We start from the raw sequence: 13,661 nt of genomic DNA, 5'->3' as shown, positions 1-13,661 counted from the left end.
TATACAAAATCATAATTGTAATGCAAACACAATAAAAGAAGAAGGAAATTTGTGTAGCAACTTTTGTGACTATGAGATATTCTTACAGTCAGCTGCTGTTTTGGACACCAGAACAGTTGTTAAAATGCCACAAATCATTGTGGTGGTCTGCAGAGCAGTTGTGATTGGTGTATTATGATTGCAGGCCAACAACTACAGCCTTAGAGGGATAGATGCTCCATTAGTATTGGCATGAAGCATTTAATTTAGTTGTGCACGCTAGGGGACTGCTAATAGGGCGAGGAAGCCTTCGTGATGTAAACACCATGACGTGCTTATCAGAGGCAACACCATGGCATTAAGAAACATTAGCCACGAAGAGCCTGCTGCAGCAGCTGCACATACACACACAAACACTGCACGCACACTCATGCAGACACTCATACATTTATCAGCTTGCTTTAGCAGTGGTGAGTGACAGCCCCATCAGTTGTTCATAGTAGACCTCTTGATCTATAGTGGACTGTTTGCCAAATAAATTCAATTAGTTTTCATTTTTAGCTTACAAAGCAAATAGGATTGGACATGCAGTGCTGTACATGTCATCTTTTAAGATGATAGGAACTGCAAAATATTATGATTCATCCTATAATTGGATTATTAAAATCACATTTTGTGCACATTGCTTCATGACTTCTGACAGACGGTCACTAGTAGCGTCACAAAAGACATTTTGCACCACAAGTGACTTGAATACACTCTGAGCTTTGCACAAGTGATGTAATTTTTCTCTTAATGTTTCTGATTCTTAGTGCGATATCTCCACCTGAAAGCCAGTAATTGATAGACATACAGCATGTTTGCAGCTTGCAGACCCAGAGCTTGAAATACTTATTATTCTGCTGGCACAAGCTGTTTAAACTGGTGTTGCGGGTGTGTACAAGAGGTGATGGAGAATTTAAAGGAGCCTGAGAGGAATTTTGGTAAAAGAAACAAACTATATCAGAGAAATTCTTCAAGTAGCCTCAACTAGGAAATGCAAAATTTCTTACAAATCAGATAGTGTATGATTTTTTTTTTAATTTTTTTTTTTAGCCTAAGATGTATTGATCTTATTAAGTTTGTTGTTGTGAATCCTTAAGCAATCAATCAAGGAGTGCAAGATCTACTGTTGTTGTAAGAAATTTACATACACTTATCATGGGCATGAATGTGTCATGGTAATATCATTTTCAGTGATTTCTTTGAGCTGTTGTGGAATAATTGCACAGCATAGATTTTTAATGACTTTAAAAAACAAGAATTTGGTCCACAAGTTAGAAAATATTTATTCCCTCCACACGGGGACAAAATTATAAATACAGGTCAAATATTTGCATACACCCCCACTAAGGTTTGGTTAAAAGGCCCTTAGCAAATCGCACCTTAATCAGATGTTTTTGGTAGTCATCAACAAGCTTGTAGCATAATTCTGGCTGGATATTTGACCACTCTTGTAGATAGAATTGGTAGAGTTCATTTAAAGTGCTTGGTTTCCTGGCACAGACCTGCCTAAGAACAGTTCATAAATTTTCAATGAAGTTGAAGTCTGGGCTTTGAGAAAGCTATTCCAGAAGCTTAACGCTAGCTTGCTTTATTCATTCCAAAACCAGTTTTGATGTATCTTTGAGTTTCCACCATCTAGCTCTCAAACTCTAATTTATTTATAAGGTAAAAACCAAAAAACCCAACTTATATTGACCAAAGTGCTGTACCACATATTTGATAGAAGTAAATAGGCAAAGAGAACAGAAATAAGTAAACGTATGCTAGCAGGTGCTAAACATATACAGTCATGGCTGAAAAAAAGCATAGGCGACACAATGAGTAAATCAGACAAACTCAAATTCCTAATAAGTTTAGGTTTAGTTTTAAAATACTCAGTGGAAGGAGCAGACTTCACTGTGAGGGAAATGCTGTTCTACATTGCTAACACTCCTATGATTTAAAATCCAGAGTAGCAGAGAGTCAGAAGCATGTGATCAGCTGACTGGAGAAAACAAGAAGTCAAGTAGCTGTGTAAGAGGTTGGACATGTAAAAAGGAGGCAGGTCAAGAAGAGCTTTACAGACAACTTTACAGAGCAAGATCAGAGGATCTTGAAATCACTTCTAAACTTCACTGGCAATAAGTGGAGAATAGCTTAAACAGATTAATATGATTTCTTTTTGAGGTGCCTTTGAGCAGCCTAGCAGCAGTATTTTAGGCTGAGCTGAATCAGAGAAGGAAAAAGCTATTTTTAACCACTGAGTTAATTTGCTTATCTTAAAGCCAGATTCAAATATCACACCACGATTTCTGACCAAAGAAGAAGTTGTAAGAACAGGTTGGGACCTAAGACGGAACCCTGAGGTACCCCACAATAAAGTGTAGCTGTGGAAGAAGAATTGTTTCCAAAGCTGACACAGAATGGTCTATTTTTGAACCAGTGTAGTGCCAGCACAGAAGTGCAGGCATTGTAGGGGATGTTGTAAGCAATGGCATCACTGAGATTAAAGAGGACAAGGACCAGGTATTTTCTTGATATGAAGCTGAAAAAAAATCCTAATTTTTCTATCAATTTTGAGCAATCTACAAGTATCACTCATAGCAAAACAGCTCCATAACATGATGATTCCACTACCATGCTTGACAGCTGATATAGTTTGGTTAGGTTTGAAGGCCCCACCTTTACTCCTCTAAACATACTGCTTGTCATTGTGGTCAAACAGCTCGTTTTTTGTTTTGTTTGACAGTAAAATTTAGATTTAGAACTTTTATATAGTTCTAGAAATGTAGAACTTTAGAATTGGAGAAGCTTCTTGGATAAGAGCTAAAACATCTTCAAGAAACTTCAAGAAAAAGTTCAGTCGCTTTCTTTCCAAGCTCCTTAGACTAACGTGACCTAGATGACTGAGAACCTACACAGCCATATCTGACAATAAATCTTTTTTCTTGAAGACATTTTGCCTATACATGTGGGCAGCTGCTAATATTGGTCGAGCCCAGGGGTGTGGATTTTGGGACAGGGGCTTTTATCTTGGTTAGCACCCTCACAGTCTATGGCTATGTAAAACTCTGTTCACCGTGTGACACTGTTGTTTCCGGTTCTTGGCAGGCTTGAGCCTTGGGGGTTCCTCGGTTGTTTCTGAACATCCTAACCAGTTTCCTCTCATCTGAGGTTGTCAGTTTAGGGCTTCCAGACAAGTACAAGTTATTCAGTTGTGACACTTCTGAATAACTTGTACTTGCATACAATTGTTTGAACTGTTGATCTTGGAATCTACAGTTGTTTCCAAATAGCTCCAAGAGACCTTCCCAACTTGTGTAAGTCTACAGTTCTTTTGGTCTTCGCTGAAAGCTTCTGACCACAACTGTATGTCTATAAGAGTTAATAGTAGTAGTAGAATTTTCCTAAACCTTGAATACTTTAGCTTAGATATAATATTAAATCTGAAAGGGAAATCCTGATTCTTGCATCATAATAAAGCTATTTTTTCAGAGACAAATACAAATTTAAAACAGAATAATCGGAGGAATTACAGCAGTAACAAAAATGTATCTTTTTTTAGGGTAAACTCAGTGGAGCATCCTGCCTGAACGCCAGTATTTTAAGTCACAGACCAGAAAACTTACCTCACAGAGAAATTAAATTTGTAGCCATCCTTATTCTGCATGCAAAATGTATGTGTTTTTGTAATTTGTGATCACTCACTTGTGTTTGGACTGGTTGTTATTTTTGCCAAAGCTGCCGAGGCTTTTCCAACAAAGGTTTTGCCTTTGGACTGAGGGCTGTTTAATGAGCACATGCGCTGTCACTAGTTACAGTTTGAGACGCCATATGTTAATAAAATGAAAGAGACCCATGTGCACCCTAATATCCAGAAGGGGAGAGACAGAATATTTTACTATCAGTCTGGATTTCACTTTGTCCTAGTGAAGATGGAGTGAGTTTGAGTACAGGATATATGAGCAGTTGAGATCGGAGCAGGGCCGGGGCACTCCTTGCTTTCAATCCACAGACGCAGCTGCAGGCATGGGTCAGTGAAGATTCATCTCCTCCCTCTCCCCTTTGAGCTGCAGAGCATGGCCACACAGTCAGGATGACAGAATGCTTGGCCACACAGACTCAAAGGCCACCTGACGAAGGGCCGCATGAAATGATGAAGTGATGGCAAGGAGTGTGTGTGTGTGTGTGTGTGTGTGTGTGTGTGCTATGAAACTAAGTAGATGGACAATAGATCGCCAAAGAATTATAAAAAAGATTAATCAGCATGATATAGTTTTTCAAAGATAAAGATTTGAAAGCTTGTTAGTCTTTAATCTATGTGCTTCGAGGGAACTATCATCCTGCCATTGCGCCATTTCTCAGAAACCTTAGAGGTCCAAGGTTTTTCTTTTCTTTAGGGCTTTGTAGAGAGTGCAGGTATTTGTTCTGGCAGGTATTTTTCTTCTTTCTGGGTGCATGTATGAGAGTTTTTTCTCATGTACTCTCTTGATTTCGTTCCTATTTCTTTGTCTCCTCTCTGTTTCTCAGGTACCTCGTGCTAGAACACGTGTCTGGTGGTGAACTGTTCGACTACTTGGTGAAGAAAGGCAGGTTAACACCTAAAGAAGCCAGGAAATTTTTCAGACAAATCATGTCTGCCTTGGATTTTTGCCACAGTCATTCCATATGGTAAGTGACATCCTCATGAAAAACATCCTGTCATAGCTGCTGCTACTGTGGAGGGTGTAAAGGGTTGGATTGCACTTATGGAACAGGAGCTAATAAAGATACTGAGTGAAACAGTCCAATCTTTTTTTCCATTGATACTCAGCAGTGTTTTTGACATTTGGAAAACAAATATAGTTTTGACATAAATAAAACTCATATTCTCAAATATACATTGATAAAATAAATGCTTCAATATTTGAGATGTAAGAAAAAATATTGAATTTAAAATTGTAATAAGATTAGCTGTCCTCTGCATACATACAAATAGGACTGTAATACAAGTACTTTGTGAAAACCACAGACTAGATGTAATATTTGAGATACTTGGAGTTAAACCCATAAGAGGCACATTCATTATGTGTAATCCATAAAAAACATCAGTTACATTTAAAAAATGTGTAAAACTATCATACCCAGGAGGCGTAACAAAGTCAATTTGGTTGTCATACAACATTGAACAAATAATGAGTTCCCCAGTAATGACTTCTGGAAAGATGCAGACTTTTCCTAAAGTGAATCTATAATGTAAATTTCAGTCAGTTTATTCAGATCTTTGGAGTGCTGTTTAGTTTTCATACGAATCATTCATTATGGAGATTACAGAATGGGAAAAAAAGCCCTTAATATTGCTTATTTTGCAACATGTTTGTGAGTATCGCTGACATGTGGCAAAGAGAATCTCAGACACATATCTGAATCTATATGCATTCTTTTCAAACAAAATCAAAAGGAAATATGAGTTTGTTTATCGTGAAGCAGACAAGCCATGACAAATCAGTGAAAAAGATGTGGTGTTAACTTGAAAAGTTGAAAATATGATTCAGTGAGAAGCAGAAGGGACATTTTTTTCTCAGTAACATGATAAATTAGGCCTGTGCAAAGGTCTCAGATCACTTTTCAGGTGTCTCTATTTATTTCTGCAAACCTGCGAGGTTAGGCAGAGTGAAGGCAAGAGTAGAAACCCTCTTATCAGGAAGGAGGACAAACAGACATACACAAACTCTGGAATAGTAAAAACACATCCTGTGGAAGAATAAACGTCAGAACTGGATGACCATACCTGCTGTAGTGTGTGTGCTCATTTCTCTTCTTCTTGATATGAAATGTTTTCATAGTGAACCCATCTATATTTTATATTCTGTGTCTTTTGGAAGATTATTTTTGCACGACAGTAAACCTGTTCTAAACATAATTTCCATAACATGCTCCATTTTGTTTGACTTCGGGGGGTAATTTAACTGTTTACCAGCTCATAGGCTAGAGGCAATCATATAGACCTCAGAAGTCAAACATGTCAGCAGGAGACTGATTTAGGAACCTCGTTTGTTTGTATGTGTTTGTTTCTTGCTTTCTATGTGTGTGTGTATATAGGGTGTGTCGTGTGGAGATTATACGTAGTGAACATTTGTTTTCCTAAACAAGGCAGTGTGTTTGTTTCTGTGTTTCAGAGTGTATTCTTTTATTCTGTGTTTTATCAGCGTCTTCTTACATGGCAGAGCACCAGGACCATAGAGCTGAATAATATCAAATGCATTTATTTTTACCTTCTTGAGGAATAAAAACTGGAAATCTCCAGCTACTTGCCAGAAGCTGCAAAAGGAAATTGCAAGATTCAACATATAGACAAAATATAGTCCTACATTCAGCTACTTGAAATTTATAAATACTTTGTGTATTATTTCCTAAATCAAATAACAGCTGGGTCTGTTAATGTAAAACAAAAATTAACAGGATGAGTTTAATTACATAATCTAGTAACATAACACACATAACAGTAAATTCACACAAGTGAAAAATGTTAAAAATTCTTAATGACAGGTTAATTTGGTGAGACGTGGAGAATTGGAGAGGGAACCAAAATGCAGGACGTCCGAGGCAGACAGATTACACAAAAAGGGAGCTGCTTATTTAGGCTGAACTAAAAGTCCAAAAAACAGAAACGTCTACAAGGAAAAATCAAACGCTATCCATATGCTGGCAGGGAACGCACAGGGGATATAACCAGAGAGCTCCACAAAGAACGGCAGGTGAAGAACAGAGTTTATACACACAGAAGGTTGATTAGGGAGGAGACACAGGAAGGTAACAATTAGGAAATCGAGGGAAGACAGACAGGAAGTAAAACTGACATACGTCTTATACCTAAATACTAAAAACTTCAGTGCAATTATGAGACAGGGAAATACAAAGGGATTAGAGGAGACAGAGGGAGGACTAAGACAACAATCTGTACCAGAAAACCTATAAAATTAACTTGTCCCTAGAAAAACAAATTCAACACACAGTAGAATAAGAAGGAATTAAAATGGCGTTCTAAACTCCAAGTACTAGCACAGAAAACCTAAGCACGAAGTCAGACTTGAACATGTTCAATCAAAGTTTGAAACAAAAATAAAGAAAAAGAGCACTTCACACTGAATAAAGATGAAGATAGAAAGTCTAACCAGTCAGCTAGAAAGTCAAAAAAAGAGAGAATGGAAAAGGAGAAAAAGAGAATAGCCACACCATAAACCAGAATGCAAAACTCAGAGAGCAGCCTAAAACATAATACAAAAGGACAAATGGGAAGGAAAATGGTACAAAAATACAAGGGAGCAAATCCCTCTATTCACTCTTTAAGTGAATAGAATTCAAAAGTTATGAGAACAAAACTCAAAACAAAACTGTGGCAAAAGACCATCACATTCATATTATTAAATTATTGATACACCGTGTACCTGAGGCCAATCATGAAGTACAGTAGACAAACCTGCTGCTACACAACAGAACTAAAAAATAATAGAACTGGAGTCATGTTTGTTTTAGTAAATGTGCTGATTGTTTTCACGAGTTAAAAATTCCTGCATATTTATCTACCTGCATATTTGCCAAAGTATGCATATAAAAGTTCTTTGGAACAAGAGTATTCACTCTGCTTTTGTTGTTTGTGTCAACTGAGTCAACGTGGTGAGTCAGATTTCACTTCAGCAAAATTAATGTTTGAATAAACAGTAAAGCGTAGCTAAGGTGCTGTACACAACGTAGGGCAAAGACTAGATCAGGGTCCGTGTTTACTTGCAGAAGTAACAATCAAAATGTGCTCATTATCCAGCACATTATGATTTTGTTTTCTTGCTGATCACACTGTGATAGTCATCACTGGCAAGGGCTTGAGATTTAAACTAGGAGATCATCATAAAACCCTAGCGTAGCCATGGCCAGGCCATGGCCATTGCATTTTTCATTGGCACTATAACTGTTTCCAGTTATAGCCAGTCAACTCATGATGATAATGTATGCCCATCATAACTTTTGTGCCAAGGCTATGTGGCTGAAAGTGCTACAAAGAGACACAGAGGCTTTTCTATTTCTCCGTGCACAGTAGAGTATTATACTGATGAAAGAGACGACTCTAAGCCAGTGAAAAACAGCATTCAGTACTCCTTTTAACCTGGAGCGTAGTTGTGAATGGCTCCAATGTAGATTAGTATAATGTTGCACAGTTAATTAAGAGGAAAAATTAAGGTAATTTGTCATGGAATTATACAGTGCAATTCTTATGATTAGATATTATTTGTATTTTACTGCATAGTTTATAAACGACCCTCTTCCAGTATGGCTGTTGTTATTTACTTATTTGTTTGTTTTTTTAAATGAGAGCTCTTGTGCACAAGCTGCTGCTTTCTTCAGACTAACTTTACACTTGAACTATCTTTAGATGATGCAGTCACCTTTATTTTATTGTCTGAACCATCAAATGATGCTGATGCATTTAAACTGGAACACTTGGAGGGGTGAACCCTCCCCCCACAATATAATTGTTGCACAAGCAAAAATAGAACAAAACTGTTCCACCTTAGGAAGGAATAAAAATTAGAAGTCTTTTATCATTCCATGTAAATACATTTCTGATAATGGCTGTGAGAACAGATTAGATCAATTAGGAGGAAGCATCTGGAGCTGATGTTAAGTGCATGCACAAAGATAGATTATCAGAGCTGGGCAGTTTTACCTCTCCGTCCCTGTTTTACTTTGTTGCTGTCTCACTGTCTTAGCTCCTCAAATCCCCTCACTAACACTCTCAGAAAATGCTGCCTTGTAAATCTGTCATGAGGAGGATTATTTGGGAGTGTTGCTACACCGACTCGCCCTCCTCCCAACCTCAATTAGGGCCAAACAGACAGGCAGACGCAGCCCTTCTCACCTCCCTTCCATTCTCACTAGTGAGATCCCAGCATCCCCTCAATAAAACAGCGTTTCTGCAATCATTCCTTCCATTTTGACTTGTCTGCACAGGAGACCTACGCAGGCCATTGAAGTGCCCCTTTTTTCTCTGTGACTCACCGTGCAGAACACATGCTCCTCAACCTTTCTTTTCTCTCATTTTTACTTCTTCACATTTCCTCATGCTTCCGTTTTCCACCCACGTCTTATCCCCAAATAAGATCTCTTCAGCTTGATGGATGTAAGGCTTGAAATAAATGAAATAATGTAGGGGAAAATGGGGGTTTTATGACTCAGTGTTTTCTCTCCCTGATTCAGATTAGTCTCTGATTCAGAGTAGTCTTTTTTTTTTAGGGAGAGAAGGGGACAAAGTGAAGCACACGGGGATAGCTGCCAAGGGAGATGAGGCAAAGATAGGTACAGCTGGGGTAAAAACCGATGTGCGAAAATAATCTTCATTGGAAGAAATGCATAATAGATGCTGCAGCAGTGAGAGAAAAGCATAAATATAGATCTAGTGTCAAACTAGCTTCCTATTCCCCCTTTCCTTCTCATTAAGACATGCCTTGTATTTGTTATTTGAAGTCTTCTGAAGTGAGATGTGCAAACCTGTGACTCACACAGAGACGGACTGACTGGCAGACTGGTTAGAGCACAGATCAGAGCACAGCGCGCCTATGATAATATGACATTTTACTGATCTTTGTAAAAAATTTGTCTTTCACTTGCTCCTGTAGGGACATCAGAGGTCAACTAGAGAGCAGCACTTCTAGAGTTGCAGTTTGTTGCTCAAGGTCACAGTAACAGTGTAACAATGTTTCAAAGATGTCATACAATTTTTCAGAAATGTACTTCTTCATTTAACTTACGAGTCACAGTAACATGATTCTGTCAGTCTTCAACAACACATATTAATGCATTTAATTGTAGTGTCATAATTGGATGCACTTTTTTAAATTACAGTGAAGCTTTCTATGATGAACCCAGTTCCCAATGTCTCTATTCTTATATTCGCAGCTTTATCTGCATGGACACATTCAAAGCTGTCTACAGATGAGAATAAAAGACTATTTCACCCTAACCAAAGTAGTCTTTCCACCTGTGGGAACTCTAACCCTTTCACCAAGGAAGCTTCCGTTTATGTGCTCACACATATTAACGCAGTCTTTCCTTTTCCTATTCCTGATAATATGATGTGCACATTATTGCTGCCACCTACATGACAAACAAATGCTTGGTCCAGAAGTCACGTTAAACCCACGCAGTAGCATAATCCCGCATATCATCCACATCCACCTTTTTCCCTCACTTTGTCTCTCCCACACTTTGTCATTAGCCGCTGCATATCTCCCTTCCGGAGGGAGAACCGACCACATGCATGAATGGAGATGTATTTGGAGCACATATCTCAAGCCCCGCTGATAACATAGTGACATAGTGGTAGATATATGGACTGTTAATTATTGTTCCAATTCATTTGTGAAGTATAGAATAGGTCATTCTGAAAGAGCATCCATGCCCAATGCCCTTTTGCAGTAAAACAAATGCATCTGTTCCACAATTCAGAAGACTGATTCCTTTAACAGTGTTCCACTGCTTCCACAGTTTCGTGAAGTATGTCTTGGTAGTTTTTGCAGACTCAGTGTGAAGACAAACAAAGACAAAAATGATCACATATCTCGATAAGCTCTCATCAGTGCACAAACGTGCATGGCTCATGCACGATTTTACACCATTTGAAGCCTGGCTGGCTTTTACTTATGTTAATTAATTAATTATGTTCAACAAGTAGGGTCATCAATATCTCAATTTCTTTGCTGTTTGTGGGTTTGCCGATATTTGTTGGAGAGCTGTCCATGATGATAGTCTGGCTGCCTGCTTACCTGCCTGTAGAAAGCCTGTGCCATATAGCCTATCATTACAGCTGATGGCTCCTACAAACACAGACCTTTTTTTTCTCTTTCTCTTCTTGTCTTTGTATTTGTCTGATATTTTCTTCTCCTGCAGTGCCACTTACTGTTGAAGTGTAACTTTGTGAGAGGAGAGAAATTGATGTTGAGAGGAGGTGAAATGGAAAAATGGAAATGGGATGGGTGAAATGGTTATGGAAAATCAAGCAGGAAGAAGGAAAATGAAAGTAGTGGGTTGGTTTATGGTCCTCGATTTAGGGGGAATGGGCTAGTGGTAGTGAGGGGATGATTGTTCAAAGAAAGGTAAAATAAATTAGGCTGTGAAATAGGAAAACAAAATAAGATCAAGTGCAGGAAAACAAAAACAACAGTTTAAAGACATGACATGCTGTTAGATGACCAGATAAGAGATGATGTTGAAGCCTCCCGAGCAGTCGAATTTCGTACAAGGCATGGATAAACACTTTAAAGGAATTTTACACTTGCATGGCACCATGGATTAGATGGCTTGTGTTACTCTAGGTTTTTAAATATCTATGCCACTCTTTCACTCCACTGCTTTTCTGGCAGCTTGTCTGTTTATTCTGCCTTGAAGGTCCGTTGCTCATCCTATCATCCCTAGTCAAACTCCTCTGGATTAAGAGCAAACGCTGAGTTGCACACACAGATTTGGCACAACAAGCAAACAGTTTGTTTATTGCTGTTCTGGCTGTCATTGTAATCCCACTTTTAGTAACTAGATTATATGCAACAATGCATTAATGCCCCTTTGTTGCTCAAACCCCCCATAGGACTAAATAGAACTGGAGGAGATGACACAAGTGGTGCACTGGGAGACGTTCACAGGCAGGTCTTGCTTCTTGATACTGATCCAGTTTAAATGCAAGTCTTGTGACAGGTAATTACTTAAATGTGTACGTCATCTGTGTAAAGATTTTGGCAGCTGCCCAAGTGAACTTTTTAATGTCACTCAAATAGAAGATCAAATGAGTCTTAAAGCAATGTGTGGGCTTCAAATCTGGCACTTAAATGTATGTATCATGTGGACTTTTACTTTAAAATTATGTCAACATTTCTTCAGTCCTTGTATTTCTGTCCTGATTGACAGTTTTGAAAGCATGTGAAAATGGTTCATGACAAAAAAAAATATTTTCAAACAGTATACAAATCATATGAAATGCATTGTGTTCAGCTGAGAAATGTGGACAACACTGTAATATATATGCAGTGGGGGGGAAATAACTGTCTGATCCCCTGCAGAATTTGGAAGTTTGCTCACTTACAAAGAAATGACCACGCTCTCATTTATATTGTAGTTTAAGTTTAATGGAGAGAGAGAACGTCAACCAAAAATCCAGAAAAACACATGTAAATTGATTTAACTTAAGTGAAATAAGCATTTGATCCCCAATCGTAACACGACGTTTCTTGTTCGCCTGATTTTTACCCACTCCTCTTTACAGAAACTCTCTAAATCCTTTAGGTTTCTTGGTTGTGCATACTTAGCAGCTTAAAAGTTCAGCTCCCTCAACAGAGTTTCTGTAGGACTGAGGTCTGGAGACTGGCGAGGTCGCTCCCTTAACGTGCTTCTTCTTTAGCTACTTTTTTGTTGGCTCGGCGGCAATGTTCCCTCTAATTTTTCATGTGTCTGAGCGAACATACAAACTCCCTGAGCGGTCCCTTGGACCACTGTGAGCAACATTAGACGTGTGCACTGTGGTCACACCAGCATCCAATCCACCCAGGTTACATGGTTTATTAAAATAATCAAATTACAGCATTTACATTTATGTTAGACTACTTTTAATTAACTGCTTTAGCCCACTGACCTGACCTGTGTAGTATGTTAACACTATTGGAAGTAAAAATAACTTGAACTTCAATTTTTAAAACACAACTTTCTTTTTTTTTTCCTTTTTTTAAATAAAGCTCTGACTTGTATTATGAGTCTGTGGTCTGGGAGAGAGTCCTGTAACTCTGTCTGCAAAATACAGTATATAATGACCAATGTTGGGCAATTAATTATATAGTAATTATATAATTAATTGCCCAACATTGGTCAAAAAAGTAACTGAGTTATGCAAACAACAAAGTTTTTTGCAGCTGTTTACCTAAAAAAGCAGCCAAGGTGTTTTTAAACAAACATTTCAAACTATTTACAGAACAATCAGCTGTTCTGCATCAAATTTGATGCCTCACAAATTATTTGTGCCACTCCAAAAATAATTTCTGTCCACTATGAGATAAAGGAGAACAACAGCCTGATACCTGCAGGCCTGACAACAGGAGATGTATCACTCCTGTAACACCTGTAACATTCAGCACTCGCCTCATTGTTCTGACACACACAACAAAACTATTGACTACACTACACACTAACTACGCAAGATTTGCGCTAAACTTCGCAAATCTCTCACATCTTAAAACACCGCCGTCTCTCCTAAAACTTCCCCTTTCCTAAACAACTAAATGCCATGTTGCCATATCATTTTTTGATTGGTCGACACGGTACTTTTTTCAACCAATAGTAAAGGGTGCGGTTTTTTTGGTTTTGTTTTTGCTCACAAGCCGAGAGTGCTTTCGAGCGTTTTCTTTATAAAATGCAGTTTTTACCGTTTCTTCCCGCAGTAAATATAAACAACGATAGTATTCAGGAAGAAAACCAAACATTGCAGATATTTTTATCATAACTCTGGTTTTACGTGGCCGATCAACACAATTTAAAAGCTGGTATAAAGTCCACACTTTTTCTGTCAATTGTTCCGTCTGTCCTGCTCACATCTCCAATGGTTGTTCACGTTGTCATTAACGTGGCTTCACTCCACATCAGCCACG

General features: G+C 38.3%; 1 protein-coding gene across 6 annotated transcripts in view; it reads left to right on the top strand.

Moving 5' to 3' along the window:
* Positions 1-13,661, top strand: part of brsk2a (BR serine/threonine kinase 2a) — a 173,533-nt gene that overhangs the window by 114,936 nt on the left and 44,936 nt on the right. For all 6 annotated transcript variants that reach the window (XM_085281736.1, XM_085281735.1, XM_085281737.1 and 3 more), the window contains one exon: positions 4,534-4,674. In XM_085281736.1, coding sequence (XP_085137862.1) covers positions 4,534-4,674 — 141 coding nt within the window. The remainder of the gene's footprint in view (positions 1-4,533; positions 4,675-13,661) is intronic.

The sequence above is a fragment of the Mchenga conophoros genome, linkage group LG7, assembly GCF_057382185.1.
Source record: "Mchenga conophoros isolate Kocher_MC1m ecotype Shallow Benthic linkage group LG7, M_conophoros_male_GT1.1, whole genome shotgun sequence".
Lineage (NCBI taxonomy): Eukaryota > Metazoa > Chordata > Actinopteri > Cichliformes > Cichlidae > Mchenga > Mchenga conophoros.
This window is presented reverse-complemented; position numbering and strand designations above follow the sequence as displayed.